Source organism: Sebastes umbrosus, chromosome 7, assembly GCF_015220745.1.
Source record: "Sebastes umbrosus isolate fSebUmb1 chromosome 7, fSebUmb1.pri, whole genome shotgun sequence".
Lineage (NCBI taxonomy): Eukaryota > Metazoa > Chordata > Actinopteri > Perciformes > Sebastidae > Sebastes > Sebastes umbrosus.
Genome location: NC_051275.1, coordinates 6384503 through 6409190, shown reverse-complemented (window position 1 = coordinate 6409190; position 24688 = coordinate 6384503). Strand labels below are relative to the sequence as shown.

At 43.2% G+C, this 24688-nt stretch overlaps 4 protein-coding genes and 1 non-coding gene across 11 annotated transcripts; 2 read left to right on the top strand and 3 right to left on the bottom strand.

The window, feature by feature from the left end:
- Positions 1–66: 66 nt before the first annotated feature.
- Positions 67–2680, bottom strand: nup88 (nucleoporin 88). The gene has a single exon (XM_037774263.1). It carries the CDS (start codon positions 2632–2634, stop codon positions 475–477), a length of 2160 nt encoding a protein of 719 aa, XP_037630191.1. The 5' UTR covers positions 2635–2680; the 3' UTR covers positions 67–474.
- Positions 2681–3677: 997 nt separating this feature from the next.
- On the top strand, positions 3678–9960 carry psmd8 (proteasome 26S subunit, non-ATPase 8). The gene is made up of 7 exons (XM_037774296.1): positions 3678–3872; positions 5610–5682; positions 5793–5895; positions 5997–6162; positions 6854–6954; positions 7766–7877; positions 9091–9960. The coding sequence occupies exons 1-7, from the start codon at positions 3693–3695 to the stop codon at positions 9226–9228; spliced, it is 873 nt and encodes a 290-aa protein (XP_037630224.1). The 5' UTR covers positions 3678–3692; the 3' UTR covers positions 9229–9960.
- Positions 9961–10333: 373 nt separating this feature from the next.
- On the bottom strand, positions 10334–15474 carry LOC119490792. Of its 5 annotated transcripts, XM_037774272.1 has the most exons (5): positions 15370–15474; positions 13436–13614; positions 12841–13297; positions 10817–11893; positions 10334–10657 (listed from the first exon to the last, which is right to left on the bottom strand). In XM_037774272.1, the coding sequence occupies exons 2-5, from the start codon at positions 13593–13595 to the stop codon at positions 10510–10512; spliced, it is 1842 nt and encodes a 613-aa protein (XP_037630200.1). In that variant the 5' UTR covers positions 13596–13614; positions 15370–15474; the 3' UTR covers positions 10334–10509. The 5 variants fall into 5 exon arrangements, with proteins under 5 accessions (XP_037630200.1, XP_037630196.1, XP_037630197.1 ...); XM_037774268.1 differs by having other exon boundaries at positions 12841–13614; XM_037774269.1 differs by lacking the exon at positions 15370–15474 and adding an exon at positions 15191–15317 and having other exon boundaries at positions 12841–13614.
- Positions 14854–23711, top strand: spred3 (sprouty related EVH1 domain containing 3). Of its 3 annotated transcripts, none has more exons than XM_037774279.1 (7): positions 14854–15029; positions 16413–16475; positions 19958–20123; positions 20274–20442; positions 20525–20586; positions 20695–20841; positions 22260–23711. In XM_037774279.1, exons 3-7 carry the CDS (start codon positions 19980–19982, stop codon positions 23268–23270), a joined length of 1533 nt encoding a protein of 510 aa, XP_037630207.1. In that variant the 5' UTR covers positions 14854–15029; positions 16413–16475; positions 19958–19979; the 3' UTR covers positions 23271–23711. The 3 variants fall into 3 exon arrangements, with proteins under 3 accessions (XP_037630207.1, XP_037630208.1, XP_037630206.1); XM_037774280.1 differs by lacking the exon at positions 14854–15029 and adding an exon at positions 15537–15626; XM_037774278.1 differs by lacking the exons at positions 14854–15029; positions 16413–16475 and adding an exon at positions 17824–18169.
- On the bottom strand, positions 16614–16685 carry trnap-agg. Its single transcript has one exon. It is a non-coding gene; the product is annotated as a tRNA-Pro (tRNA).
- Positions 23712–24688: the final 977 nt, after the last annotated feature.

Here is a 24688-nt window from a genome sequence, read left to right as displayed (position 1 = left end):
CCTTTTTTTTAATTCACGTGCATTAGCAATTGGCTGATATAATGAGTCACAAATGAGTAAAGACAGTTACAGAGAACTTTCAATTTTATTATAAATCCCAAAAGTGAGCAAACCATGTTGAAAAGCTCACAATATTTCCCGTCGTTCCTGCCTATACATGACATTCTGCTCCGACTGAAACATTGAAATTGAGGAAACGCTGAAATATGCAAAATGTTATGCTAAACATGAAAGCAAACCCATCGTATGCCTATTGAGAGACAAACATGTAGTATCAAAGGTAAAGTTATATCAGTGTATATAAAATAGCTTTCAATTCAAAACACACATGGCACATTAACATCTGACTAAAGCACTCAATCAGGCTTCCCTTCAAATGTCACAAAAAGGCAGATTTACACTGTAGTCAAAAGAGCATTTGAATTATTTCCCCTCAATTGTTTGCGATACATTTTTTACTGTTTTCTGCAGCGCTTAGAAACTGAAATGGTTTTTGATGTCTTTGATTTGTTTCATCATGTCACCGATTTGCTGTCCCTGTTCTCTGAGGACATCCTGAACGACCTTCTTCTGCTGGACGTTGAGCGAGACGGTCGTCCTGGCTGCGGGCGCATCCTTGTCCACTTGTGTCTTCTGGTAGTCCATCTTCATGTTCACCTGTTTGATGCAGTTGTCCAGGTGTCTGAGCTGATCGCTGATGGCCTGCAGTTCCTTCTTCATATCCTTCTCGCTGTTTGACAGTATGGGTAGTTGGCTCTGCAGGCTGCCCAGCACCTTTTTCACCCCGTTCATGATGGTTTCCTGGCGATACTTGGCGTCTTCGTACTTATCGGCCAACCTCTCCGCTGCCTCTCTCAGGCTCTTCCTCTCCTCCCTGCACAGAGTCATCTCTTCCAGCTGCTTGTTCTTCTGGCTCGTCAGGAGTTTCACCCTTCTCTGCATCTCTTCGCAGGCCATGTCCTGCTTGAGGATGTACTCCTCGCGGAAGACCTGCGTAGCTCTGCTGAGGAGCTGCAGACACTCTGGAGGTGGCGGTGACGTGTCCTTGTCTCCGGCCTTGAGAACGAGAGGATTGGTGGAGCTGCGTGCCAGGATGTTGCGGATGTGCTGCTCGAAAGAGTCGTCCGCCAGCCCACGCAGAGGGGAGCTACCGGAACCTGGACCTGGATGTGAACAGAGCAGAGGAGGGGATGGGGGCCGAATGGAGCTCAGCAGGGGCAACAGGATGCACTCGTAGGTGCTGGTGATGCAGATCATGGTGGCGCCCAAGGAGAGGTCAGACACAATCAAGAAGCCACGAACTGGAGCTGACTGACTAGTTTGGAGCGGTCTGGTGCAGAGAATGTGCTCTACAATACAACGCTTCTCAGCAGCCAGCTCCTGCAGATTGTCCCTATCCTCCTCGCCTGACAGGAGGAACTTCTGTAGCTTGTTGACCCAGATCAGCCCCACACTGTGCACTCCTGCTTCGTGGGTGCAGTGATACCGGTGCTGGCACAGGGGGTCTCTGTGCAGTCTGATGGGGCAGGTGAAATCAAACTCTTGAGGCTCCTCGTCCTCTCCTGTGGCTACTTTGAGGGTGAGCTCCAGCTCAACACACTCAAACACGTAGAGAGCCGGCACAGCCTCTGTTCCTCGGATCCACTTCTCCACTGCTCCTACTGTCTCCTCCTCTTCTTCAGACTCCAGCACCACGCAGTGATACAGGGTGCCTGTCTCTGTGGCGATGACCAGGATGCTGGGCACACATGGCAGGCAGAGGATGGCACAGGCATCGTAGCCGTAGTTGTCCTCTGCTGCAGGGTACATGGGGAGAGGTCCAGCGGGTTTAGTGGCACTCACACCGTTTGCCTGTCTCGTGTAGCTCACGTAGGTCTCACCGTTCTCGTAGAGGACGTACAGCGGGTAGACCAGCTGCTCTTTGGCGCCCAGATGCCGATGGGGGGATGAAATGGGCCCGAAGTCAAACGCCACTGCGATCTCTCCCAGAGAGGCTGCGTAGGAGCGGACCGGAGGATGGCCGCTGCTGTCATCCTCCGACTGGGACACTGAGAGGACTTTGGCGGGCGTCTGGGGCGACTTCAAGCCGTAGAACCGGATGGTGTTGTCGGATGTGAGCAGCACCAGGTGTGGCTCGTCGGTCTCGCTGGGGTACCAGGCGGCCTGCCGCAGAGTGACCGACGGGGAGCTGGTGAAGAAGCGCTCCGCCACCGGGATGGTCTTACAGTTGACTTCTCTCCGGCCGCCCTCGAACTCCGACCTCTTGCCCCACCGCTGAGGCAGCTCCAGCACCGACACGCCCCGCTGCCCGATGAGAGCGACGTGGTGCTGGGTCGGGCTGAGCAGCACCTGGCCCAGAGAGAAGAGAGGCGGGTTGATGCAGAGCAGGGTCTGGTGGTGGTTCCCGCTGCTGCTGCGACTCTCCTCCGTGTTCAGCTGCCGCAGGTTGGTGGTGTAAAACACGCGGTCCACGTCGTCCCACACGAACAGGTCCCCACCCAGACAGAAGGTCAGGTTCTTAGCGACCCCTCTTTCATTTGAGGTGGGCTCCAAATCCAACTTCCCTCGTATCTTTTGGAAGATAGCGTGGTTTGGTAACTCATTCAGCCAGCGCTCCGTGCCGAAAGCCGCCATCTTGATCCGCCGTCTGTTTCAAGTAGTGATGTGTCGGTAGAGAACGAGCCGGTTCAAAGAGCCGGTTCTTTTAAGTGAACGATAAGAGCCGGCTCCCGGACGGGAGCCGTTTTTTTCTTTTTCTTTTTTCTTTACTTAGTTCAAGGTAGAATGATAGGATGATCTTCTCTTCGCCACGGGCACTCCATACACTGACTGTGACTGAATGTAAAGACAGAAACAGTCTCAACAGTATTGTTAAAATATGTTCTAAGATTATTGGTGTGAAACAGAGACTTGAATTCCTTTTGTAACCAGCAGATCCTACGTAAGGCGGAAGGTATTTTAGCTTGTGGTCCTGTGCTTTTCAGTGGTTTTTACTCTATTGCCGTCAGGACGTCTTTATGGTTTACCGGTTTGTAAAACTAACCGCTATTCTAGATCGTTTATCCCCTCTGCAATAAGATTATTGAATGCTCTTTAGATTTTATATTTCTTATGGACTTTTATCCTTTTACCGTCACAGATCCTTTTATCCTTTATTAGACTGATCTTTCTGTTGTTCTTATTCAGTCTGTTTATTTATTAGTTAGTCTAATTTAAATCAGTCATCGTTTTGGGTCCTGTTTTATATATTTTTTTTAGGTTACATATATTGTTGTTGTTGTTGTTGTTGTTGTTGTTGTGTGTCACTAAGTTTTATTTATGTTTTTATGTACAAGCTGCTCCAAACCAATTGCCCCTAGAGGGATTAATAAAGTTGTTTGAATTGAATTGAATAATGACGTCTCGTCTGCGAATAGCAGACAAGATGAGTGACAGTCGGAAACGAAGCAGCGTGTAAAATTATGGTATTCTGTAAATTATAAGGTTTAGTATAATTATATTGGAAAATGTTAGTGATATATGTGCACACATACTAAGCATAGGTCAAAACAGCGCTAAATTTGGCTGCTAAAACGAAGAGCCGTTTGGGAGCCGGAAGAGCCGCCTCTTCTTGGTGAGCTGAGCCAAATGATCTGGCTCACTAAAAAGAGCCGGAATTCCCATCACTAGTCTGTCTCAAGGAAAAACGTCCCATGGCAACCAGAGTGCTTCACGACAGTCATTTAACGTATTCCGCTGGCCGGTGTCGTATATTTTGCAGAATCACCATGGCGCTGAAAGAGACCGCGGGTCTGTATGAGACACTCAAAGCGGAGTGGAACAAGAAAAACCCAAACCTGAGTAAATGTGGAGAACTGCTCAGCAAACTGAAGGTAGAGGCGCACATTGACGTGTCTGGTTGTTTTATTTGTATGAGTCGAATCAGGAGAATGGTTTATAAGCATCGACGCTGTTAGCATATGTAGCTAAGCTTGCTAACGTAGGCTAGCCATGCTAACGTTGTTTAGAGTCTTCTGTTAGGTAGACTACACGTCACACACCTACAACGATGTCCCTTTGAGGTGATAACATTGAGTTTACATCTGTTAACTATGTGTAAGGGTTTAGCTGATAAGCCAGTTTAATGGTTCTAGGATTTCTGTCGTGACAGTCAGGAAACAGACGTGTTGCTAACGTGATCCTACAGTCTGCTAATTCATTGTGCAACTATTCTCAACCTGGGACTGACTGACAACATCAACATCTGAACGAAAGATAAATGAGACGACATTCAGCTTCTTTGTTTCTTTAACCTTAGCTATTAGTTAGATTATTCATATACAAGTCTTCTGTTGAAATTATTTTTTTATTATCTTTTTTATACTAGTTTATAAACCACTTTTTAAGTAGATGAGCTTATAGACAAACTCATTAAGTACACTAGAGAAAACAACTTCAACTTTCAAAATTGAAATACAATTAAGAAAATAAATAATAATAATGATAAAAAGAAAGAATAGAGTTAAAAAAACATTAAAAAAAAAAATCTTTTTTTTTAGATCATATTTTATTTTCCAAAACTGACACAGGAAGAGCTGACAGCACATTTGATTCACTTATGAAGGACAGAGGTGGAACAAACATTCAGATGTTCTTGTTCAGCTAGCAACACTACAGTGTAAACATTTTACTATTAGAAGTAAAAGTCCTGCGTTCAAACTCTCAAAGTAAAAGTCGAAAAGTGTCAGTATCAAAATATAAAGTACTCATTATGGAGAATGGCCCAATTCAGAATCATAGATTATATTACTTATAATTATTGATGCCTTAATGTGTACGTCACTTAAATGTTGCAGCTGGTAATTATGGGGCTAATTTTAATTACTTTACTGCTGGGTAATTTAACTTGTAATAATGCATCATAATTCATTAGTTGAATTTGAATTTGTAAAGTAGCTAAAGCTGTCAAATAAATGTAGTGGAGTAAAAAGTACAATATTTGTCTTTAAACTGTAGTGGAGCAGAAGTAGAAAGTAGCATTGATTGGAAATACTCATGTGAAGTACAAGTACCTCAGCTCTGGGAAGTACAAAACTTGAGTAAATGTATTTAGTTACATTCCACCACTGATGAAGGATTCATGTCATCATTTTAGATTATGACAAACATTTAGGATAATGCTAGAAACTAGTGCTGACCCGAATGCTACGAAGCGTTGACTGTTGCTATGGTAATTGACCTCCAAATCAGTATTCAAATGCTTTTTTAAAAATATATAAGTATGTAATAACAATGTATAAATCCCAAAATAGCCCATGAAATAACGAATTATTAAACAAAATTATTCATTATTGATATTCAACATTCATTATTATTAGTTATTCTCAGATGGATATCGCTGTTTGTTGTGTGTAGAGGTGTGTGTGTGTTTACAGTAGTGTGGCAGCGGCACTGTCCCGGGCACTGAAACGTGGGAGATGGAGACAGACAGAAGAACATATCAGCATTCTGAGGCTTCGAATACCTTCAAATATTTCTCTATGAAGATTCAAAGCCCAAAGAATGGTATTCGGGACAGCCCTACGAGCAACACATTTTGTAGAAAATAACGCCAAACTTCTTTTTTGCAGGTCTCATTACTCGAGCTGAACTTCTTACCTACCAGTGGGTCCTCACTCGCCAAGCAGCAGCTCATTTTAGCTCGTGAGTAAAGGACAACATTCATATTAATCATGGATTAGTGTTTGGCAAAGTTGTAAGCCAGTTATCAATATGTTATCCCTAATTAAGACAGATTTGTGTCTGTGTTTCAGGTGATGTCCTTGAAATTGGAGCCTTGTGGAGTATCCTCAAGAAGGACATCCCATCCTTTGAGAGATACATGGCCCAGCTAAAATGTTACTACTTTGATTACAAGTAATGTCGCCTTTTTGTTTTTTATTGTGTAGTGGGATTTTGCTACATAGTACTCACTGGGGTTCTCTAACATCGCTCTTTCTCTACCTTTTGTCATTAAGGGATGAACTGCCCGAAGCTGCCTACATGCACCAGTTACTCGGACTGAACCTGCTCTTCCTGCTCTCACAGAACCGTGTGTCTGAGTTTCACACAGAACTTGAGAGACTGAGTGCACGAGATATTCAGACCAACGTATACATCAGACACCCAGTGTCCCTAGAGCAGGTGTGGCAATTTACCCCTAGACAAAGCACACATTCAGGGTTTGATATTGCATTGTTGTTCTGCTGTGACCAGGTACAATTTTGACATTTGTGCATCCAATTAGCTATTTGTACCCTCATATCAATATTTCTACATTATTGCTGCAGTAGGAATTGGTTGTGGGTTATCCAGTCAATTAGGGAGAAGCACCCAGAGGTTCATTGGCAGGCTACCAGCTGTGTTTTGGTGCAGTAGTGCCTCTCAAATTATTGAATTAATTCTTTCAAATGATCATATTCAACCTCTGTCAACATTATATTTGTTATTCAGTTTTGATACTACAATAGACATTTCAGTACTCCATGTGTCCTTTTGGGTGGCCAGGCTGGACTGCTATGTGCAGACATGCCTCTGTAATGTATTGCAAAATAAATAGTGAAAACCTGATCAAAGACAATCTACCCGGGTAACCCAAGAACTAAAACAGTTTTATTTTGATTTTGGCCTAAGGTACATGCGATATGTTGTACTCACAAATCATAAATTCAAAGGTACAAATTACTAATTTATTGCCGCAAATTATCAAAACATTTTCCCCCTGATAAATGCAGGCCTCTATGTAATTCTCTGTTTCTATATAATATGAACATTGTGTCAATAATAACATGTAAATGACACTGTGATGTTTTATATCCTCTCCCGGTCTTTTCAGTACTTGATGGAAGGAAGCTACAACAAGGTATTTCTTGCCAAAGGGAACATCCCTGCTGAGAGCTACACCTTTTTTATAGATATTCTGCTCGATACAATTCGGTAAGAATCAATATGGTAACCATGCCTGCTATCATTTCTACGCTTGTTTCTTTGATACAGTCCTTTATAACCAATGCTTTTGTTTATTTTCCATGGGAAATGAATTTGTATGTTTTGGTTCAGGTCCAACTTGTGCTTTTGAAATGTTGCGTATAAATACTGGCGTGTGTCAAGATTGGTTGACCGTTCATTAAAACCATGCATCAGGACACCTTCAGCATAGTTACAGTCAGCAGTTTAAACAGTAAACACTATTCTAAAAGTGTGAGAATGTATATTAAGCTGCAGGTAATCACAGCAACAAAACTGATGGTTAAGGCATGGTCACACATGCGCAAATGCAAGCGAGTGACCTTCGCCTACCGAGGCAATATTAGAGCTGAAAGTTCACCAAAGTTGAACTTCACGCGACAACGAAGATGCGAACTAGCTTCGCCACCGGAAGCAAATGTTTTTTTTGCCCCTTCGCTCGCATAGAATGGAAGGGAACGTGAGGCGGATGATAACTTTGTGCATGTATGACCGTGCCTTTGTGCTATCTTACTAATTAACTCAACACGTTGACCAAAACAAATGCAAAATGAATACATGGTCCTTTTTCTCTCCTATAGAAAATGATGGACTGTGCAAAGGAAACATCGTCATCTCAGTTATTTTCATTAATCAGAAAGAACACCTGTTTAAATGTTTATTTTATTATGTTTAATCCTGATTGTGCTTTAATCAGCAGGTCACAAAAAAAACCTAAATGATAAATAACATAATTTTTTAAAGAGAACTTCAACTAAAACTGTAACTTTTTCAATTGCAGTGATGAGATCGCAGGCTGCATAGAGAAAGCATACGAACAGATCCAGTTTAGTGAAGCCACCCGTGTGCTTTTCTTCAGTTCCCCGAAAAAGATGACAGAGTACGCCAAGAAGGTATGTATATTTTCATTAGGGAAACACGCTTAAATTATACATGTATGTCAAATTTAAGAAGTATGTAGAGATTATAAGAAGAAAAGATTACATTTCTGCAAATAGAAAAAACAAACAGTTTTTATATTTAGAAGTTGCATTTAAATATGTTGGGAGGGGACATTAAGTGTCTTAGTTGCGTGCTCGTAGACTGTGTAGAGGTTATCATGCTGGTAACTAAAACACACCAAGACAAATTTCATGTAATCTCTGAATGAGTACATTTTAGTAACATTTCACTTTGTAGGTGTCATTTCTATTAGACATGTTTCTTCATACTTCCATATATAGTTGATGCAGATGTTAACAGCAGATTCAAAAAAATTTAATTTGCTTTGATAGAATCTAAAAACATGTAATTTTACAAATGTGAAAAATAGTTGCAACAGCCTTACACGGTTCTAAAACAAGATTGTTTCTATTATTTGGTCCAATAAGTAGTACTGTATTTTCAGGTTCATACTTGTATTTTGTGTTTCTACTAGAACATGTTTACATGCTGTAATGTTCAAAAAAGCTCTTTATTTTCCTCATACTGTGAGCCTGAATATGCCTGTATTTACCCTCTGTCTGCAACGCTCCGTTTTAGTGCATATTAATGGAATTGTGTTGCTAGGCAACAGCTTGGGTCCATGTTTACTTCCTGTCAGCTGATGTCATTCATGCGTTCCACTTTTCGGGGAACTACTAGGCGATCGGAACGCACCCATACACTGCAACCGGAAATAAACTGGGACACATTTAGAATGTTTAAAACTGTGTAATGGTCTACATCTTGTATATTTGTGACATCACATATGGACAGAAATCCTGACGGTTGTTTCGAAGGCACAGTCTCTGAACATGGGCTGTGTGTATTTCTGCATGGATTGAGCGTTTCAATGCTTTCTTAGTATTTACATAGCACTTAAACCTGCTTTATAATATAAAAGACATGAAAATCTCACTTTGTACAATATGGGACCTTTTTAAATACATGGAAGCTCATCCACTCAAGGTGGAAAAAGCAGCCAGGCATTGACTGGAAGTGCAGATAACCCATTGTTTAACTTTCAGCTGTTCTTAAACAAGCTTTCCTTATCATTTAATTTCTGAAATTGAAAAAAAATTCCATCTTAGATTCTTGCCGACAAAGAATTAAATTGCCAAAGCTGATTGTTTCATTTCATTTCAGAGAGGATGGAGTTTGAGCCCAGATGGCTATTACTCTTTCACCACTCAGCAGCAGCGGACAGAAGAGGTGACCATCCCCTCTACGGAGCTGGCACAGCAGGTCATCGAATATGCACGACAGCTGGAAATGATTGTGTAATCCGCCCCCAGGAACACACTCAGACACACACGCCGCTGATCCAGTGTACATCCAGTCAGCTCAAATGCAGTTTCCCTGAGGAATAGGACTTCATTCATCGGCAGGGTGGTTGATTTGTTGCCCATACCTCAAACATCAAATCAACAATTTATTTTTTCCTGTATGCCACTGTCTGGAAGTTTTCTTTCATTTTAAAGGATGGGGAACAAAACTAAAAGTATCACAGGTGATCCGTCTATTCAGCAGCTACACATCCACCTTTTATTGAAGACATTCATGAGTTTCAATGTTACAGTTAATTATTTTATCCAAGATGCCATCTGTACAACATTAAAACTGAGCTTTTCATGGGTTATGACCAATAAACAAGAACTTCAAATACAGCTACTACATTTAATAACGTTGGGCCTCCGCTCTTTTACAATTACAATCACCACCCTGTGAGTTTGTCTGTCAGTATCACACAAAACTATCAACTCAACATTCCCACCCCCCCAAAATTCAAGAAAACTCTTTTTGTACACAAAGTTCATTTTCTCCTTAGTGGAGCTCACAGAAATGTATTGCCCTTGCCTTGTAGCCTAGCAACTGACAGAATTGCCATTGAAGTTTGTGAGTGTTTTCTAAATGGTAATGCCTCTTCCTCCCTAGATGGTTTGTAATCCAGTTGATATTACAATGCAAATCTTTATCTGCAATAAACAATTCAGAAAATAAACTTTTTGAATGATGTGTCCATTTCCGTTTTTTTACTCTACAACTCTCATTTTTCCTCGGAAGCAAGTCATTCACAGGCATTAATCAATTTACAAAATGCAAGTCGGTAAAGGAACAGTGTGTAACATTTTGGGGATCTATTAGCAGACATGGAATATAATATCCATAACTATGTTTTCATTAATAAATAATCACCTGAAACTAAGAATCTGGTTTTCATTTCGTTCATATCTACATAGGGAGTGGATCCTCTTCACGGAGTCTACAATGTTGCTACTGTTCCACAGTAGCCCAGAACGGTCAAACCTAACACTGACTCTAGAGAGAGCCTTTCACATATTACCTGAAGGCCACCGTCCAACATGCTTGTGAAACTGGTAACGTGAATTGCAGAGTGCAAAACCATGGTACCGCCAGCTGCCGTCTGACTTCCGTTGCCCCTTAAGTACTGTTACTGAATGGCGTTACTGCGGTTTTGCACTCGGCGGCTCGCGTTAACGCAGTCTTGGAAATGGAGGAGTCAGCGGAGGGGTATTCTGTTGGTTTCAATTTGCAACCACACCACTAGATGGAGCCAAATCCTACACACTGGTCCTTTAACCTACCATGTCTTATTGATGAGAATCTTTTCCCTCCTCTGTCTCTCTCGGAGCTGTGCAATCTGCGAGTCTTACTCTGGTCACCACACAGGTGGTGTGGGCAATCTTTAAACCTGTGGTGGGCAAAGATGTGACTTACTGATTTTAACCAATATAGTCAGGACAAAAGAAAATACAAAGAACAAAACAGTTTTTTTCTAGGTTGTGTAAAAGATCTTAAAAATGCAATTCATCAGATTTATATTTATATTTAAGTGTAATGTGTAGCTCACCAGTTTTGGACGTTTGGTAGCAAACCTGTCCCCGGGTTATGTCGACAGCGCGCTTTGCTGGAGCAGGACTGATTCACTGTAAACGGGTGCCAGCGACCCTCAGCAGCAGGATTTACTGCAGAGCTGATGGCATGCTCCTGTTTTTCCTTTTCAACCTGACCATTCTTCTCATTCATCTCTTCATCTCTCATCGTGACATTTCCTGTATTCTTAGGTTGGTTTTGATTGAATGCATTGAGTGTGCATTTTGTCTTTGGCCTAACAGCAGTATCTTGAGGTAGGGGAACCTTAAGTTCATGCTGGAGTCTGATGCTTGTGTCTGTTGTTGGGTTATGAGCGGCAGCTCTAGGTAACCCTTCAACTACTGGGACCTGTGATGCCGGCGTTTTCATCTTGACTTTCTGTATGCAAGTGCTCCCGTTGTCAGCTTTGTTGGGTTGAGGTGTTTGGTGTGGCTCATTGTGTTTCTTGGTTGTGTTTTCTTCCATGACAGTGCCACCTTGCTGCTGTGGACTCTCTTGCACAGTGGCGACAGAGCTCTTATCGTCATCTCCTAGCTGAGCCTTTATTTCCTCTCCTAGTTTCTGACTTAGCCTCATTTTGGAAGCTATAACACGGCCGCTTTTTGATTTGGCACTGAAGATATATATATAGTCCCCATCTATGTAGGTGGTATTGTCGCGGTTCAAGCAGTGTTCGTGTAGTGCATTTTCCTCATTGTTGTCCTGAGCCTTTGGCTGACTTGACATTTGTCTTGAATGGTCGGGTGGCTTAGTAGGCATGGCGGCAGGCTCTTCAGCAATACCCTGTTCTGTGGTTGTGTTTAGCTGTGCAATATCGTGGGTCTCGTCTGTTGCCTGGCAGGTCGAGTCGGTGCTCTCTTCCTTCACAGGAGAGAGAACACGATGGAATTTTTGACTTGGTGGCTTGTGGATCTTTGTTTTCCTGTGTGTCTCCGCTTCTTTGCTGTGCAGGATTTCTTCTCTGACCATTCCCTTGCCTGGATGATGCACAGGTGCTTGCATTTTAGAGGCAGGAAGTTGAGGGATCATCTCTTGCTGCTTTTTACTCCCAAAGCTGGTGACGTTGGCAGATACAAGTTCATATGTTAGCAATTTTATAGAGAGACTTACAGTGCATGCATATGACAGGAATAGGAATAAAATGTGACATATTTTGTGACAGATTTGATACAATATAATAAGGGCTGTCAAAGTTAACGCGAATGCAAATTAGTTTTATCGCCACTACTTTCTATAACGCGTTAACGCAACTTGCAATTTTTAGGTTGTAGCTCAGTTTTAAAGCTAGAGGGCATCATATGAAACTAGAAAACCTAAGGAATCAATTGGTACCAAAAATGTCATACTAGTTTCTCGAGAAGGAGGCTAAATAACGCTCCAAATTTATGCTAAATTTTGGTTAAGAAAAACTGGCATGGCCTTTTTCAAAGGGGTCCCTTAACATTTGACCTCTAGATATGTGAATAAAAATGGGTTCTGTGGGTACCCACGAGTCTCCCCTTTACAGACATGCCCACTTTATGATAATCACATGCAGTTTGGGGCAAGTCATAGTCAAGTCAGCACACTGACAGCTGTTGTTGCCTGTTGGGCTTGAGTGTGACATGTTATGATTTGAGCATATTTTTATGTTAAATGCAGTACCTGTGAGGGTTTCTAGACAATATTTGTCATTGTTTTGTGTTAATTGATTTCCAATAATAAATATATACATACATTTGCATAAAGCAAGCATATTTGTCCACTTCAATGTTGATAAGACTATTAAATACTTGACAAAACTCCCTTTAAGGTACATTTTGAACAGATAAAAAATGGGTGATTAATTTGCGATTAAATATAGACAATCATGTGATTAATCGCGATAAAATATTTTAATCGATTGAAAGCCTTGAATATAATATAACATTGTCAATGTAATCATTATATTGTGTCATACAGTATATGACATTTGTGTAATGCTTATGACATTTATGTATGCATACAAAGAACTCAACTCACCCGCATTCTACCTGAGGTGAGGTGTCTTTGCAGAGCACCTGTGCCGGTACTTGGACTGAGGCAGATGCGTCTGAATTATGGACAGACTCACAGGGTGCAACAGTCCTTACTGTCTGTAGTGGTGCCTCCGTAGTTTCCTTATGTTGAGTATGGTCATACGTCATCCGTCTGTTTTTCTGTTGCTTTCTCTGGTGCTGCACACGTTTTGCCTGTTGCTGCGCTTGTTGTGCTGAAGGTCTGAAGGACTGCTGCTTGTTTAATTCATCACATACATCCTGAAGTCTCTGTAAGATGTCTGACTTCAGATTGTCCGCTTTCCCTGCAGTTCCTTTCACACCATCACATGGCTCAGCAGTTGGTCTTGCAGGTGTAGCCTGTTGGAGCATTGGTTTTGGAGTACTGGTCTTGTTATCCTTAGGTTTTGCAAGAGACATGTTGTGTTGAGTCACTCTTACAGCTGAGGGAAGATATGGGATATGTTTTACTGGGTCAGCATCCTGTGAAATGTTCACCTCCTTGTGGATGCTTTGTTCTCTGTTTTGAGAGGCATCAACAGCAGGAACTTGGTGCATCCTTGTGAGCATTGCTTCATTACCATTGCTGGGTTCCAGTTGATGACTAGTAAGTTGAGTAGGGCCTAGTCCTTGACTAGTGTTGGCAGTGTTATTGGGGTTTCCAGTCAAATCATTTGCTTTGCCATTGTTAAAGTCAGTCTCCTTTTTAGCCGCTGCTCCTTTTGACAGTAAACCACCCATCCTCTTTTAATCCACGTTCCTGCAAAATAGAAGTGTGATATTATCAGGAGACTTAAAAGGCAAGTCTGGTAATATATGTTTTTCTTACTATCAACAAATCGCATGAGAAAAAAACAAAACAACAAATGAACTGATCCTACTAAGAAGTTTGGTCTTTCCAAAGCTTATTTCTTTCTGCTATAGAGCTCCATTGCTCTTCTACTCCTTGAGGGCGCCAGCCTCCTCGGCCGACTTTGCTGTCTCTCGGAGGCTATAGCAGGCTCAGTTTTAGAGCTCCGTTAATAGCAACTATGTCATGCTAGCATGTCGGGAAGGAGGCTAAATAATGCTCCAAATTTAGGTTAAATTTTGGCGAGTAAAAACTGTCATGGCCATTTTCAAAGGGCTCCCTTGACCTCTGACCTCAAGATATGTGAATGAAATGTGTTCCATGGGTACCCACGAGTCTCCCCTTTACAGACATGCCCACTTTATGATAATCACATGCAGATTTTTTACATGCAATATACTGTATATGTGTTATTTTTGCCTATTCTAAAAATGGTTTCTAAACAGTCTTGGAACTGCATAAATTGGATATGACTGTAAAGCTGAGACTCTTGTTAGTCCCCATAGTAGCCATTTCATATAGTGAGAACATTTGTTTTTAACTTGGCGTCATTATATAAAATGACCTGTTGTGACCTCTAGGATAATCACAGCCTCATGAAACTTTACAACCACAAACTACAGACCTAGAGCATTCAGAGGATGGATGGTTTTCCTAGGTACATTAACAATAACGGGATTTCTGAGCAGTTTCCAGAACAGAAGTGCTCGCCATCCAATCGCCAAAAAAATAATTTCTTGCAGAAATCTCCAAATGTCAAAAGTTTTTGATCCCAAATCACAGCATGACTTTTTCTATGGTGTTCCTCAAGGTCTTGGTGTCTTAATGTGGTACTCTGGAGGGATTATTGATTATTTTTCATCAATTCGCAAGCTGTAAAAGAAATTGTTAAATTTAGCACCAAATTAATTGAACAAATGGTATCAAAACCAAAATTGCTGCAACAGTTATGAGACATAAGTGAGCATGGGAATGGGCATCATATACTTATATCTTAATGTTCTTAGGCCTTATAAAAAAGTATTTTTTTATTTTTTTTATTTCTGATTTCTGACTCAAACAACGTGACACACAGTGTGCTGAGTTGCATTTCAAATGAATCTTTTAGTGCCCAGCTTTCAGATGATGTACCACACCTCTAGGTGACATAGGCTATACTGCTGACCTCCTATGACCCCCCCTAAAAAAAGGCCAAAAACGTGTCTATGGTAAAGAGGGGTGGAGTGGAAAAGGTTCAAACACCTCAGCGTTGCACTGACATGGTGACATGTTCATGTTATTACCACAAACCAAAGGATGACGTCCTGCACCACTGCCTAGCAACGGTAAGCTAACGTTACCTCACAGTTTCCTATTAGCTTCACTGAGTAGCTAAATGCTAACATCAACGTTACATATCTGTTCTGTCCAATTGCTCGCTTTAAATAAACTTTTCATATGTTTTGTTAGAGGCTGTAAAGCTACAGAAACATACTTTACAACTTACACCAGGTTATCACAGATGTGCTAACTAGCTTTAGCTAGCTTAGTTCTAATACCATTTGCTGAAGATCACTAAAATGTACATTAAATCTACATGAAGTTAACTTAATTAGATCACTTAACCTAAGAACAGGCAGATAGCACGATAAGCAAGTCATGTACGGTAATAAAGAAACAACTAACTGTAGTAGTCGGCTAACGGTCCGCAGGGACGACTCAGGGTTGGTGAGTTTCAAACGGTTTATAACGGTCGACAGTTACAGGTTCATCATGTTACACACTACTGCTGAGTCATGAAATTTAGTTCGGTTCAGTTAGGTTCAGTTAAAACCTGTTGCTACAGCAACTGCCTACTTTACCAGACAGGTAAAGTAGGCAGCCCCCCAGAGGCCCCTAAAGCCTCAGTAGTTTACTGCATGCCAGCTGCTTTTATAGCTAAGGTGAGTCCCACATTTGGTTGCCACCTTATCATGGGGGAGGGCAGTGTCAAAATGTAGTTTTAAGACCTTAATGATTTTAGTTATTATTGTGGTACATATTCCTTATTTAAGTTTCGTTCAACCAAATAGCCTCAAACTATCTGGCAAACAGAGAAGCAGGTGGAGTCAGGTGGCATTTCGTTTGGTTTCTGGGAGTTATAATGAAGCTGAGATGTTTATTCTGCTGTGTGCACCTAATAGAAACTGTCCATGCTTACATAAATACAAAGTGTTTTACAAATAAACCTGCCTTACATCCACAAATGGTGATAATATCTATGGAAATATGTGACTCTAAAAGTATATAATATATCCTTTAGACCTGCTGATACATCACATCAGTCTTTTTATTTTCATAATGAAATCTTTAGAGTCAACAAATCCTCCTTTGACCCTTCTGTAAAATAGCTTCATTGGCTCTAGTGGTAGTTTATTGTTATAATTGATTGATTGTGAATTTCAGTCATGTTTGCATTCATATTATTATCGTGATTTTTATAACTTTATATTTGACTGTAGGAGTGATGTCTGAATCATCTGAAAGCAGCTGTTTGGGCAATCATGTTATTAGGCCGCTGTCCTTGGTGCTGAAATACAGGCAACGTGGCCTCACGTCCTCTTATTGACGGAAGATGCTATGAGATTTACCAGTGTAACAACGTAATAACTTAAAAAAAACAGGGTTGAATAAAGCAAAGGTGTGCCATTTTGTTGATCCACGTTTATTTTGAATGTGTTCCTTCACAGGGTCTAGTCTAGAGCACAGGAAGCCACGGAGCTGCACCCGGACCTGGAGCTGGAGGTTTCCCGGTATGTGGTTACTATGAATTCAGTATTTGATCATTTCCGGGAGTAAGCCGCGTAAAGGGACCGTGTAAGACATTTATTATCGTGTTATTTTTGCAGTTAAATCAACTAGTTCAAAGATAGGTTATCGTAGACAAAAACGGGCTCGTCCGGGATTTGAACCCGGGACCTCTCGCACCCTAAGCGAGAATCATACCCCTAGACCAACGAGCCATGTGTCCGCGCTGTTCGCCGCTAGTCTGCAGCATCATACACAACTCTGTTTGTTTGCTGAAGTCAAAGCAGGTACTTTATACGACTTTTAATTCAATGCGCATCCTAATAAAAACATAATATGTAAGATAATGTTTATATTTACAGTGGATTCCTGCTACAGTAATTCCTTAGATGTAGAGATATAGTCTAATGTTTACAGGCGAGTCATGGAGCACACTATGTCTAAAAACAACATCAAAACCGCAGTGCATGTATCAGGTTCGTAGATTTTTTTGAAAACTAAGTAACCTCAAAGTAACATACACCTACAGTAACTTTATATTAGTCTAGAGATCCACGGACGCAGTCGAAGGATCCTTTAGCCTATTATCTAAAGAGGTATTGCTGTCCATGGTGCTGATCCATTTGTTGTTGCCAGCACCAACATTAGGGACACAGTTTGAGTTATTGTCCTGCTTTGGACAACTACATACACAGTTAAGAAATGAATAAGCATAGGAACACAACAATAAGACAAACTTATACTTGTGTGATTTAAAAAACAAAAACAAATGCTAGCAAAGATGCAATGAAGGGCAAATCTTATTTAGATAGATGTACTTTATTGATCCCAAATTGGGAAATTACAATGCACCGGAACAGTAAAAAAATGTGAATGAAATTTATCCATATAATACACAATATAAAGAATATTGGAATACACTATAAATATAGCCGACTACTACAACTAAAAAAATCTAAAATCTAAACTTAGAATAACCTACTATATATATTAGCAAAGTGTGCAAGTTACCATGTTTTGCTTTTAAATAAAAAAAAATAAGAATTGAGGTTTTAAATGTGCAAATGCAGATGTGCACATTGGAGATTATTTTACCTATATTTTATGTTTTATGAATTTGTTTTCCCCGTTACCCTTTTTCATTCATCAGCCACGTCACGTCATAAATCAGCTGCATATTTCAATCATTGTAAATCACATCACAATGGACAAACCCTATATAGCCCACCTAAAGCCACCATGCTGTCAATGATTAGTGCGGATGTGTTGGCACAGGGCAGGTAGAGAGAGAGAGAGAGAGGGAAGGAGAGAGAGGGAGAGAGGGAGAGAGAGAGAGGGGGAGGGAGAGAGTGTGAGAGAGAGAGAGAGAAGAGAGAGGGAGAGAGAGAGGAGAGAGAGAGAGAGAGAGGGAGGTAGAGAGAGAGGGAGGATGCTGCCAGCGGAAAATGGCTGCTGCAACCTCAAGCCTATCCTGATACACCGAAACGACATCAAGGTGGAGAGAGAGAGAGAGAGAGAGGAAGAGAGAGAGAGAGAGAGAGAGGAAGAGAGAGAAAGATTAGGAAAATGAGAGCAGATAGAGAGAGAATGTGAGTGAGCCTGTGAGTGTTTCCTGAAAGGAGGATAAAAAGAGAGAGAGAGAGGAGACCCTGGGGTGGGCTGCTGCAAGCGGCGGGCAACACCGAGCCATGGAGGGCGAGTAAGTCCTTACATTTTCATTTCTAACATTGCACATAGATATAGATAGATATATATATATATATATTCAGCCATCCGCCAGAGAGAACCGGATAGAAAGAGAAACGCCACCGCCATCAGTGTTACACCAACCCAGCATCATGCACTCTTTATCACAGTCTCTGTGGTGCTTCTACAATATCTAGCAGGCTGCCGAGAATAAAAACAGCATTACGTAGTCTGGAATCAACAGCATACACCCCATTTACACATTACATCCATGCCAATATGGGATCAATGTTTAAGCCTCTCCTACATGTGGTGCTTTTAGACGACTGACTGACACACACACACACAACCTATACACGCACACAACATGAGCTATAAGAATGAAAGGTATTGAACAGAAGCTATGCAACAATCGGAACTAAATGCGTGCTGGGCGATGGGTAAAAAACAGTCACGAAATAAGTCAGTGTGTAAAATGTATGGTAGGGGGGAGAAAAAAGGCGAAATATGTCGAGTTTGGGTCCAGCATCGCGTCATTCAAGACATGGCTACAGTGAGACGAGGGAGGGATGGAGGCGGTGTGATTTTTATCAACGTGTCTCGGGGTTTCATTATGATTTTTTAAAGCCAAACTTTATGAATGAAATGTGATTTTTTTCTCTCTCTCTCTCTCTCTCTCTCTCGCTCTCTCTCTCTCTCTCCCTCATCCTCACCCCTCCTCTCCTCCTTCTCTTTTCTAATCGGGCCCCCTCCCCCCATCTCCCTGTTTCCTCTCCATCCTCTCTCTCACCCACTCGCTCCTTTTTTTTCCTTCTTTTTCTTCCTCTCACACGCGATCGCATTGTGTATTTAGGCCTTATAGCAGCATTAGATTCCGGTGAAATGTCTAACCCGCGCGGTGCGATGTGTCTTAGCCAGCCAGTCTCGCTCCATCCCATTCATAAAAACATAGGACATCATATCGGGGTGTGTTAATGAGTGCGTGCAGCAGGGGCGGGATGGAGGAAAGGAAGGAGCGTCTGGGAAAAAGAATTGCTTAAAAAAAATCCAGTGTGATTTGGAAATAATTTGGAAAAAGACGTGGCTGTGCATGCGTTTACGTGCACATGTCGAACTGCGGTGCTGAATTATTCAGCCCGATTGGCGAGAGGGCAGAGCTGCTTTTTTTTTGTTGCAAGAATGCCGGGGCCTCTGATGGCGAATGGGTGCGTTCATTGATACATCTATCTGGGAAACACTCATTCTTCCTCCCTCCCTCCTCCTCCTCCCATTTGGCCATTGCTCTCCTCCTCAACGCTGGCTCTTCTTCCTATCCATTTGCTCCACACTTCCTTTATTCTCACTGTACAGTCAGTCACTTTCATTCTCATATATGCTCCTATAAGCAGCAGGCATGTTTAAACCACAAATATTTCTGAATTTTTGTTTACCGTCACCACATGCTAATAAAATTGACCTCAATCAGGTGATCATAGATAAGTAAGAAGTGCCCTGACTGTTAGGCTACTGTATGATAGGCCTTTGAGCTGTCATGTTGCAACGCCAGTACTCATATAGGCCAGGCTGTCCATTCTGTCTTCTTTGTGTCAATTTCACCATGCAATCTTAGTTCAACAGAGCTGAAAACAGTTACAATTGCTGCTGCATTTTTGTATTATGGAAGTTGATCTCTATTTTCAACTGCATGTGCGTATCAGTGCGTGCCATGCATGTCTGCGGCTATTTGTGTGTGTGTGTGTTTGTCAGTGTAGCCTATTGCGTTGTTTAATCAGCCTGGGCCTCTGCTCACTCTCCCTGACAGTGTGCGTGTTCGTGCAGTGGTGATGACACGTGATGACTCCAGTGGCGGTTGGGTGCCCCTTGGAGGTGGCGGCCTCAGTCATGTGGTCATATGTAAAGGGCGGAGTCATGACGGCAGGGGGCGGAGAGAATACATCGTACGCGGAGAGCGGCTGCGAGACCGAGCAGTGAGTGTGTGCGTGTGTGTTATGGCTGTCTTTTGGTGGCCACGTTGCTCCTCAACGCCGCCTAAAGACTGTTATGTGGGGGCATGATTTGAGGAAAAGGATCTTGTGTCGGTCTACTAACTTGTCATGTTGCTGGGATTGTGTCTTTAGCCGGTGTTGGAGTGCACAGTGCAAAGGGGGTTAGTGTACAATAAGGTGAACCCCATCTTCCATCACTGGCGAGTAGAAGATCGAAAGTTTGGCCTTACGTTCCAGAGTCCTGCCGATGCCATCTCCTTTGAGAAAGGGCTGCAAGCTGTCATAGACAAGCTCGACAGAGGTACATGAGTCACGTATACAAACTTTCATCAGTTGTGTTGGAGTTGGCGAAGTCTAAAATCCTCTCTATTCATGTCATCAAGGCTCTGACTCGCCTTCGTCCTCCACGCCAGAAGAGGCCGACACCGAGGATGATGGACAAGCTGTGAGTATCTGAGCAGTTTGTCGGTCGAGCATTTGTTCTCCGATTTACGCTGCCGCTGGGCAGTTGTTGGTGTTTTTGACTTGTGGGATGACATGTAGCCTCTGCCAGTCTCATACAGGAAGTGAGTCGTCATCAAACAGCAGAAAGGAGATGCTTCCCAAACCCATCACCATAGTGACAAGCGAGTCGTCGTCTACCTGCTTCGTACGGTCGGAAGAGTTTAGTTTTGGATCCACCACTCAGACACCTGCTCAGGTAACACCTTCTGCTCAGAGTCCACCATTGGTACTTCACTGTGATAATAAGATGCTCAAAGGAACACACACGTTTATTACAGATTCAGTTGATTTCGCTGTACCTGGTCTTGCAAACACTTTTGAGCTCTAATGATGATAACTATGACATAATAGTTCATGAAAGGAACAGTGTGTAACATGTCGGGGGATCTATTGGCAGAAATGGAATATAATATTAATAGGTTTGTTTTCCTTAGTGTATAATCACCTGTAAATAAGACTGTTTGTGTTTTCGTTACCTTAGAATGAGCCGTTTTTACATACAGAACGGGTCTTTTTCACAGAGCCGGCCGCCATGTTTCTACTTTAGCCCAGGACAGCCCGTTCTCATTGGGCGTTAAATACCGAGGCTTTGTCACGGCTGTCGGCGTTAGGTACTGTCGCACACAGCACCCTTTAGTGTTGGTATGAAACGCGTTGGGCGTTCCATTAACTATAATGTAAACCCATCCGCAGCAACAGTAAACTCTCCGAGAAAGTGCACCGGGAGTGTGGTGATGTAGTTTAAAGAGCGAAAGAGACACACACAGGGTGGGCTGGAGGGGAGGTGGATGGGTCCAACAAAAACAAGGCTTTCATCCAGGAGACCGCTGTTCGTGTCCCGGGCATCACGTTACAATCAGCTATTGGTTCGTGTCCCGTGTTCACAATGCTGAGTGTCATTTTCACTGTACCAACGTGGTAGTCTTAAGCCCAACCATGTAGTTCTTTCCTAAACCTAACTATATTGGTTTTGTTGCCTAATTCTAAAGTGACACCAAGGGTCACTGTAGGGGTTTTGATCCCGAAAATCTAGTGACGCCAAGGGACTTGACAACGGGGCGGTATGTGACAAGTTGGGATGAGAACATGTCTCCCAAAACGGACAAACACTGGCTCTAGTTAGGGCCATTGGCGTTTTCACGTTTTAGTGCTGTCCACCGTAGTTCACCTACACGCTTGGCACACGGGAGAAGCTTCAGTTAGTTGCAATCTGCGACCTCACTATTAGATGCCGCCAGTTCCTACTCACTGCACCTCTAAAGAGGGGTGTGGGAACCTCCATGGGTCCTTCAGGGTTCCCAGCAAAATCAGTGATATTTAAAATTTAGACATTAGAGCAATAAAAAGAAAAACATGGAAGGTTGACTGGTTGATTTCTTTTCCTACTGTCTCCACCCTCAAGTCCACACCTATGGACATTTATTTATTCTACATGAAGTCAAATTAAATTTAAAACGACCAACTGTCAACCCATAGAATTAAATCTTATCAAAACGAGGGTTGTCGATCATTTGTGCTCCTATTTGAGATAAACTAGAGATGGAACCTTCTGTAACTGCTGCCTCGGTACACACTGTTCCAGACTCACTCTGTAATTCTATACCCTCTCCGCAGATCCACACCAGGCCGGGACAGATTCAGCTCACACAAATGACGGCTGTGTTGAATCCGCCGACGCCCCCGCCCCCTCCTCCTGCTCCACCTAGTCCTCCTGCGGGTCAGGCGGCTTCATCTCCTCTGTCCCCCCTCTCACCCACCATTTCTCTGCTGGAGGAGGGAGACCTACGCAGCGTGGACCCTTGCAAGGACCTGTGGGGTTCTCGAGGTTATGGGGACTACCGACGGGCGGGTGCCACTAGGACTATGGTTGGGGGGCTGACCGGGGGTGTGGTTGTCAGTGCGGGAGGGAGTCTGCAGGACAAGTCAGAGCTGTGCGTGGTTCGCTTTGAGAAGGACTTGGCGGGAGTAGGGACGGCAGGCTGTGACGTGACAGTGAGCCTGGACAGTAAAGCCTCCCAGCGGCTGTCCTCGTCGTCGCCCACCTGTATGTCCATCCCCAACGCTGTGTCGGGCGTGTCCTCAGCTGCCGGCTCACCCCAAGAGACGTGCAAAGGCTCGCCCTCTCCCTGCTGCATTCACACCTCATTGGCCACGCCCCGGTCGCGGACTCGTAAGAGAGGAGGAGGGGCAAGCAGCGGTGGCGGCGGCGACCCGGGGGTAATCTCCCCCGACGACGACAGCCCCTGTCCTCAGGGTTCAACGTCATGCTCATCACGCTGTGTGTACTGCCGCTCTGTTTTCAGCACTTCGGAGAACGGGCGGGGCCGCTGCAGAGACGCCCCGGACCCGGCCCTGCACTGCCTGCGCCAGTGGACCTGTGTGTGGTGCGCAGAGAGTCTGCTCTACCACTGCATGTCGGACTCTGAGGGAGAGTTCTGGGAGCCTTGCTCGTGTGAAGACTCGCTGGGGGGCCACCCGCACCCCCTTTGCTGTGCCCGCTGGTTGGCCCTCCTGGCCCTGTCGCTCTTCGTGCCCTGCATGTGCTGCTACCTGCCTTTGCGCGCCTGCCTGCGGTGTGGGGAGAGGTGTGGCTGCTGTGGGGGAAAGCACAAGGCGGTCCGATGAAGCCAGGCTAGGGGGTGGGAGTGGCTCCCTGGACCGAGGAGGTCTGGGTGGCGAGAGGAGAGAGCATCTGTAGGGGACGCAGGAGGCGGAGCTTAGCGGGTGGAATGGTGCTCTCGGTAGACCCCAGACCTCTGACGTGGCCCTCCAAAGCCCCACGGCCTTCCACTTGCATTCCGCTCTTTCTCTTTTCAACCTGGGGCCTTCCTCACTGGTCCTCGCCTGCTGAGGGTGCACTGCACTCAGACCAGGCTCTGTGGGAGTCATCTGGAGCCTTCATAGTGGATTTACTGAGGGTTGGCTGATCTAGAATTAGCGGTCAGAGACTTTATTACAGCAAGAGAGTGGCAGAGGCAACGATGATGTGTACACTGTTTCAAATGTCTGTTTGTTTTTTTTTATTAAGAAAGAAAAACACAAAAAACTAAAGATGTTTATATATATGATTGTTATAATTTTAATTGGTATATTTTATTAAATGTAAAACATATTGACAGAATCCCCCAATGGCACACACTATCACGTATTCACAAACATGAGATCTTGGGGAAGTTATTTGTTTCATGTTGGCCTGTTTATCAGTCAGATGAACAGATGTCACCCTTTACCTCTAATTTTACCTCAGATGTTACTCAACCCTGGTTAAGAAATGAAAAAAAAGAGGGAAGGGAGTGAGGTTTGGAGAGCGCGAGTGCAGTCTTCAAAAACGTACGAGCATCTGAGAGTGTCGTCTTTCGGTTAAAGTAGTAGACCACCGTGGAAGAAAGGTTATCAAATGCAAAGGGACAATTAACGCTAAGGGAAGTTGCAATGACAACCACAAAGACTTAAAAGTCATAATGTGATTCATTATGGTCCTTTGTAACCAAACACAAGGTTATTTTTGTTTTCTAAAAAAGGAAAATTAAGAATGTGTCGAACATTAAACACCCTCACTTTTCACATAGTTTTTCATCTTTCCATGTATTTTCAATATTAATAATAGAAAACATCACATCCCACCACTGTACTTGTTGAATCAGTCAAGGTGCTTACAACTGAGGCCTCTGAGCGAGTCTATTCTACCTAATGTACACGACGCAGTCCCACCCCAAAGAAAAAGTAAACAGGACCCCACGCTAACCAATCTGTAGACGTGTCTAGGCCTTTGAATCAGACGCCACCAAAAAAACGAAGTGCAATGAACAATGTATTGAAAGAGTATTTTTGTACCAGTCGCTCAACGTTAGGAAAATCGAAAAGTGTCGGAACTGAATACTGTAGTGTGTTATTGTGTTCGATATCAAGCAGAAAATGATAAATAGGAACACGAGCTTGTCTTTGAGCAGCAGCACGTAGCTCACAGGTGTGACATTTACACGTGCTGTAGACTGTTGACCCTGTGATGAGAAAAGAGACCCGTTAACTTGAAAAAGACGAAT

Bases quoted from the DNA above. Each gene is read 5' to 3' on its own strand.
- nup88 (XM_037774263.1), bottom strand. From the start codon at position 2,634: ATGGCGGCTTTCGGCACGGAGCGCTGGCTGAATGAGTTACCAAACCAC.
- psmd8 (XM_037774296.1), top strand. From the start codon at position 3,693: ATGGCAACCAGAGTGCTTCACGACAGTCATTTAACGTATTCCGCTGGC. The intron at 5,683-5,792 runs GTGAGTAAAGGA...TCTGTGTTTCAG, and splicing joins GCAGCAGCTCATTTTAGCTC to GTGATGTCCTTGAAATTGGA. The intron at 6,955-7,765 runs GTAAGAATCAAT...TTTCAATTGCAG, and splicing joins ATTCTGCTCGATACAATTCG to TGATGAGATCGCAGGCTGCA.
- LOC119490792 (XM_037774268.1), bottom strand. From the start codon at position 13,595: ATGGGTGGTTTACTGTCAAAAGGAGCAGCGGCTAAAAAGGAGACTGAC. The intron at 11,894-12,840 runs GTGAGTTGAGTT...CAACGTCACCAG, and splicing joins TCACCTCAGGTAGAATGCGG to CTTTGGGAGTAAAAAGCAGC. The intron at 10,658-10,816 runs GTGAGCTACACA...TGCCCACCACAG, and splicing joins CTACCAAACGTCCAAAACTG to GTTTAAAGATTGCCCACACC.
- spred3 (XM_037774278.1), top strand. The intron at 20,443-20,524 runs GTACATGAGTCA...CATGTCATCAAG, and splicing joins CATAGACAAGCTCGACAGAG to GCTCTGACTCGCCTTCGTCC. The intron at 20,587-20,694 runs GTGAGTATCTGA...AGCCTCTGCCAG, and splicing joins CCGAGGATGATGGACAAGCT to TCTCATACAGGAAGTGAGTC.